Source organism: Lipotes vexillifer, unplaced genomic scaffold (genome assembly GCF_000442215.2).
Source record: "Lipotes vexillifer unplaced genomic scaffold, Lipotes_vexillifer_v1.1 scaffold14, whole genome shotgun sequence".
Lineage (NCBI taxonomy): Eukaryota > Metazoa > Chordata > Mammalia > Artiodactyla > Lipotidae > Lipotes > Lipotes vexillifer.
In genome coordinates this window covers 1782929-1789637 of record NW_006775372.1, presented here as the reverse complement: position 1 = coordinate 1789637, position 6709 = coordinate 1782929, and the positions used below count along the sequence as shown (strand labels likewise).

General features: G+C 46.4%; 1 protein-coding gene across 1 annotated transcript in view; it reads right to left on the bottom strand.

Moving 5' to 3' along the window:
* STS (steroid sulfatase) overlaps positions 1–6709 on the bottom strand; it is an 84508-nt gene that overhangs the window by 14941 nt on the left and 62858 nt on the right. The window contains exon 7 of the mRNA XM_007449896.1: positions 5972–6131. Coding sequence (XP_007449958.1) covers positions 5972–6131 — 160 coding nt within the window. The remainder of the gene's footprint in view (positions 1–5971; positions 6132–6709) is intronic.

Genomic DNA, 6709 nt, shown 5'->3' with positions numbered 1-6709 from the left:
CTAACGCACTCTTTCCTGGAAGCAGCAATAAATCACGCTGCGATGGAAACCACTGGTGAACAGTGCTGGAGAAATATGGCTTGTCAAAAAGAGGCTCATTTCTGCCATGAAAAATGGAAAGTGACTCTATTGAGCTAAACTTTTAAACGGTGTCTGAGCTATCAAAATACTTGGGATGGCTGGGATGGAAATGTTTGTACAACATCACGATTCGTGGCAGAAGGGCCCCTGCACTTTCAAAGTGATGCAAAGCATCACCGCTTCCCTATGGGAATTGTCTGATTGGCCTTTTCTGTAAACAAATTCAACTTTTCATAGCAAGTTTGCAGGACAGCCACGGCTACAAAATTGGATGCTTTTTTCCCCTGGTGTCTGCTTGATTCTCTGAAAAATGTCCTCATTTGAGATTGCCTTTAACTTGGAAAGTGAGATGATTCTCTTCGGTCTCCTGACTCATGGCAACCATGGGGATAGTAACAATTCAGTGTCAAGGAGAGTCACGTCTGAATTTCAGGTGAAATTCAATAGCATACGGATGACTCTCACGTAACTGAAAAGAACATGTTTGGGGAACTTTTTGGGGGGACAGTGACCCAATCCCCCCACGAATGTGCTGTCTCTCTCTCAGCTGGGTCAGTGACCCATGTACTTCGGGACGTCCCTCTGACCCACCTGTGCCTGGTCCACTCTGGGGAGGATTTGGGAATCACAGCAGAAGGGAAAGGCTTGGGGGACTGAAAAAGAGGTTAACTTGGGACACAAGGTGAGTGACTTGTTGCCATATTCAAAATAAGGTGATTCATGGAAGCAACCTAAGTGTCCATTGACACAAGAATGGATAAACAAGATGTGGCACATATATACAATGGAATATTACTCAGCCACAAAAAGGAACGAAATTGAGTTATTTGTAGTGAGGTGGATGGACCTAGAGTCTGTCGTGCAGAGTGAACTGGGTCGGAAAGAGAAAAACAAATACCATATGCTAACACATATGTATGGAATCTAAAAGAAAATGGTTCTGATGAACCTAGGGGCAGGACAGGAGTAAAGATGCAGACGTAGAGAATGGACTTGAGGACACGGGGTCAGGGTGAAGGGTAAGCTGAGACAAAGTGAGAGACTAGCACTGACCTATATACACTACCAAATGTAAACCAGATAGCTAGTGGGAAGCAGCCACATAGCACAGGGAGATCAGCTCAGTGCTTTGTGACCACCTAGAGGGGTGGGATAGGGAGGGTGGGAGGGAGACGCAAGAGGGAGGGGATATGGGGACATATGTATATGTATAGCTGATTCACTTTGTTATACAGCAGAAACTAACAACATTGTAAAGCAATTATACTCCAAAAAAGACGTAAAACAAACAAACAAAAAAATAAAGTGATTTTTTTCACTGTACAGTAGGAAAGGAAACATTTTTAGAAGAAAGCACATAGATCTTTGATAAATTAAAGGGAATCCCAAGTACCCAGAAAGTCTCTTTCATAATTAAAAGTGTTTCCACCCGTAAACATCAAACATTCTGCCATATGTGAACAGAAAGCAAGATCAATTATACGTAGTCACACGTACGTGAAGAGTTTCGACGTTTATTCTGCAGAATGGAGCTGAGCTGGGTACAGCTTGCTGTTGTATCTGTAGTGCTCTATGGAAGAAGTCTTTTGTGGTCACCCAGCTAGATGTCAGCAAAATTGAGTGGGAGAACCAAGCCGCTCCCCTTGTCTTCATCAGACATAAGTGATACCAAGCATTTGGATTCCTTTTCCAAACGTGGAAAAAAGAAATGAAATCGAATTTTCATTATGGAATAGGAGAATTGGGCATGCCAATCTTCATTAAGAGGGAGCATGGTCATAGACTCACTATGGTAATACTCTATCTGCTTGCAAAGATGAGGCTGACAGGTTTTCACTTTAATGAATTAATGTATTTAGGTATTATATTTTTGTTGCCTATGTTTTATGTCACAAAGAAAGACTGCCCTCCATTTACGTCCAGAATCAGCTCATTTGGAGATGCAGGGGGAATGATTTTCCTGCATATGCTGGGGTGATGGCCACGGAAGGTATGAAAGAAAGATTCACCGCCAAGAGGAATCTCATATAGGCACACCACGGGGTTGAATTAGAGAATTCTCATGGCAGCACTCACTGAGACTCTGCAAAGTGAAAATCTCTATGTGTAACCCTGGGACTGCTGCTCTTTTTACCTAAGCAGAAACCCTGCATCGAAGGGCTTTTCATTTCTCACCAAGCTAGGATTGTCAAGAACAGCACTTGCTTCTTGAGAATTACAAGGCTGTACTTGAAGGAGAGGGGTCTTCTGAACGAAACTCCTCCCGTTCAATGAAAAATGTGGCTAAATGTGAGGGAACCTCATTAAGTGATTGTCATATAGCCTGGGTCCAACCCTCTGAATGTGTTTATTCACCTGAGAAACGTAAATTTAATATTGCTTAAGCAAGAAATCAGGGAAGCTGATTTCCACCAATCTTAGTGGGAGAGAGTTAGGCTGTTTTCTAAAGAGTAGATACGTATGCATCAGATTTACAGATGGATATGGATAAATATGAGGATATTATTCAGATGCTCTTATTGGAAAGTTCTGATGAGGTTTTCATTATATAGATAACGACATTTTCCGTAAAAGAGCAATAATAAGCTTTTCAGCAGAATTCTCAACCTCAGCACTCCCAACATATTGGGCTGGATCACGCCTTGCTGGAGGGTGGCATCCTGTGCGTTGTAGGATGTTTAGCAGCAACCCTGGCCTCTATCCACTAGATGCCAGCAACATCCCGAGTCAAAACAATCAAAAATGTCCCTAGACATTGATAAGCAGCCCCTGGGAGGGACAGTCACCCCAGCTGAGAAGCATCCCTTTAGATGGTCAACGCCTCCAGGGCAGACACACAAGGACGTCTTCTAGACCTGGTTGCTAACATGATCTAAATAGTATATTGTGAGATCATTTTATTCCCGTGAGCAACCTGGAAGCAGATTGCCGTTTTCTTATCTGTGCTGTCTCTTGGAGAACAATGACATCTTATGGAGCCCTGGACCAAAACCCAGACATAGTATCATGGGGTTGAGTTGGACCATCAACAGCTGAGATCCATTGAAAGAACCTTCAATACTCAGAATGGGCTCCACTGATGACACTGGCTCGTGCACAAAATGTTTGGGTCAGCTTAAGAGGGAGGCTGCTTCCTTCCTCAATGGGCACGTGGGAGAAAAACAGGATGACCCCCATTAGTCTCAGGTTGGGGTGGCTACGAGGTGCCGGCAGCAAGATCTCCCTTTAGGGATCTTCCTCTTTGCCTCTGAACTTTTCCCTTCCCTTGGCTCTTCCCAGGGAGGTGGAAAACCAGTTAAAGACAGTGTGAAAGCAGGGACTTCCCTGGTGGTCCAGTGGTTAACACTCTGTGCTCCCAATGCAGGGGGCCCGGGTGCGATCCCGGGTCAGGGAACTAGATCCCACAGGCATGCCACAACTAAGAGTTCGCGTGTCACAACTAAGAAGGCTGCATACCGTGACTAAAGACCTGGCACAGCCAAATAAATAAATAAATAATGTTTAAAAAATAATAAAAATATAAAGATACTGTGAGAGCAGAGAGTACCGACGAATTTAATATCATGAACCGAGAGAGAAAAATGTACTTAATGAAACTATCTGAACACTCAGTGTGCACGGTCACGGAACTATTCAGATTTGTTCCAAGGGAAAGAACCAGGGCCAAAGAGTAAGTAAAAAAAGGAGTGAGAGGGCTTCCCTGGTGGCGCAGTGGTTGGGAGTCCGCCTGCCGATGCAGGGGACACGGGATCGTGCCCCGGTCCGGGAGGATCCCACGTGCCGCGGAGCGGCTGGACCCGTGAGCCGTGGCCGCTGAGCCTGCGCGTCCGGAGCCTGTGCTCCGCAACGGGAGAGGCCACGACAGTGAGAGGCCCGCGAACCGCAAGGAAAAAAAAAAAAAAAAAAAAGGAGTGAGAGTTTTCGTTTTCTGTAAGAAGAGACTTGTGATGAGTTACTGCTGCCACGTTTTCTGTCATTAGAGGGGAAGAAGAATCGTTGGATTGGAATAGAAGCTCTCAGAAGCCCCTCCAGCCCTCAGAGTGATGAGTCCCTGAGCCCAGATGGACGTGAAACGTGTAAGTGGAAACAACCCTGCTTCCCTACCTGTTACCTCTCAATATGGCGGGTGAGACAAAACAAAACAAAACAAAACAAAAATGGCAAGTATTCATGCATCGCTACTCTGCACTTGACATGCTCTAGCGCTTGCCATCCTGTGCAAGTGTGAACCCATTTGCAGGAGAAGAAATCAAGGCCCAGGAACTTCAATGCTTCAGCAGCAGTGAAGCCACAGCAGTACAGCTCCGGGAATCTCTGCCCTTCTCTGAAGCACCAGCTACCCTGAGACGGTGTGGTCCAGAGACCCACAGGGATGCCTGAGACCTCTGAGGAGGTCTATGAGCTCAAACTGTCTTTGCAGTAATTCAAAATGTTATTTGCCTTCTGTACCCCCACTCTTTCATGAGCTTACGGTGGGTTTCCCCAGTGGCTCCATTATCACTCTGTCAGCCGATGCAATGTGTGCTTGGGCCCTCTTGCGTCTAAAAACTTTTATTTCCAGGTTTAATTGCTCATATGACAAACACTGATAGATACCGCCCACAGAAACACAACGTCTTTGGGCTCCTGGATCTGGGAAGAGTGTACATGAATCTCGAGACCACAAAGTTTGAGAAGGGCTGAAGTCTACAATTCTGCCTTTCCCATCTGTGTGTGTGTGTGCGTGTGTGTGTGTGCGCATGTTCTTTGAGAGGAAGGTATACCTAATGTGGAAATTTGAAAAAAAGAAGAGTGAACCAAGGTTGCGCACAATGGGAGGTGAGCAAACCTCTCCATGGACTCAGCTCTGGCTGAGCTGTTGTTTTCGTCTCTGGTTTCCAGTTTCCTCTTGGCTCTGTCGGCAGCTGAATTTGAACAAGATTTGCAGCCCGTGTGCCTGCCGTCACCCTGGATTGCCACCCAACTAATGAAAACAATGAATCAGTGTGCCTCACTTAGAGCTCTCCAGATGGGTAACAACACCTAAGGAGAAACCACTGGCAATGCCGTCGGAAGTTGTATTTAAATTTAAGAGAAAGACGTTTCATTTAGAACTCGCTAAATGAAGACGTGCTGGGAAAAAAGGGGCCTGACTGGGCCCCCAAGTGCCTTTCTCGCTGCTGCAGCAAAGAGCTGATGAGCAGGGCCAGGAGGAGCGGTGTGGGACGAAACAAGGGAGGTTAGAGGGCATCTGCCCAGCTGCCCTTCTGAAAGCCGATGATGGGCACAGATGAGAGAGAGAGAGAGAGAGAGAGAGAGAGAGAGAGAGAGGGAGAGAGGGAGAGAGAGAGAGGGAGAGAGAGGGAGAGAGGTTCCACGGAATGCCAAAAGAGGGAGGCTCAGTTAAAGACCGTCCATCCCATAGGATTTCCCTGGTGGCACAGTGAATAAGACTCCATGCTCTCAATGCAGGGTACTCGGGTTCAATCCCTGGTCAGGGAACTAGATCCCACATGCATGCTGCAACTAAGAGTTCACATGCCACAACTAAGGAGCCCATCTGCCACAACTAAGGAGCCCACGTGCTACAACTTAGGAGCCAGCGAGCCCCAACTAAGGAGCCCGTCTGCCGCAACTAAGACCTGGTGCAACCAAATAAATGAATAAATAAACAAATATTAAAAAAAAAAACAACTGTCCATCCCCTTCAGGATTTGGACTTTATTTCCCACTGGGATAACAGGATGGACAGAGCAGTGTTTACATTGCTGTACCCACCAGTAAGTCCCATAACTGGGCGTGGATAAAGGGTCCAGCCGGAAGTAGCATATGCCACCGTGCAGGCGAATCGGAACACCCTTGCCCACAAAATCCGAAGGAGACTGCCCCGAGCACCTGGGAGTCACAGTACCTGTCTTCCGGCAGAGGGGACCCCGCAAGTTTGACCACCGTGGGGAAGATGTCCATATTGCTTGTTGGCTCATCAATCTCCAGCCCAGCCTGGATCACCCCTGGCCATCGGAGGATGCCTGGAACCCGGATGCCTCCTTCCCAGTTGTTGGCTTTTCCCCCTAAAATGCCGAAGGAGAGGCATCAAGGAGATTTATACGTCTTTCCAACACGTACCTCAATGCACTCTTCAACGCTTAATGTGGGGTGGCCAATTTGGAAGAACCTAGTGATTTAATGACATGGATTCAATGAGAATTTCACAAGCAATACTGTATCTCTTGTGGTGAAAAAAATATATCGGGTTGGCCAAGAAGTTTGTTTGGGTTTTTCCAAAAAATGTTACGGAAGAACCCAAACAAACTTCTTGGCCAACCCAATATATATATGTCATGGTCTCTACATGCATGACACACGGCCAGCATTGCCTGGTGGACACAAGTGCTGACTCTGTCATCAGGGAGACTCAAATCTCGCAGCAACAAAGACTTCTAACAATGTTTCTGGAGTCATGGGGTTCAAATTCCACTTCTACTTTTTACCGCTGGTAGGAGGCAAAATAATGGCACCCCCAAATATCCACTTGCAACCCCTGGAATCTGGGGATATGGTACCTTATCCGACAGAAGGAGAGATTATTCTGGATTATGTGAGTGGGTCGAATATAATCACGAGGCTCTTTACAAGGGAAAGAGGGAAG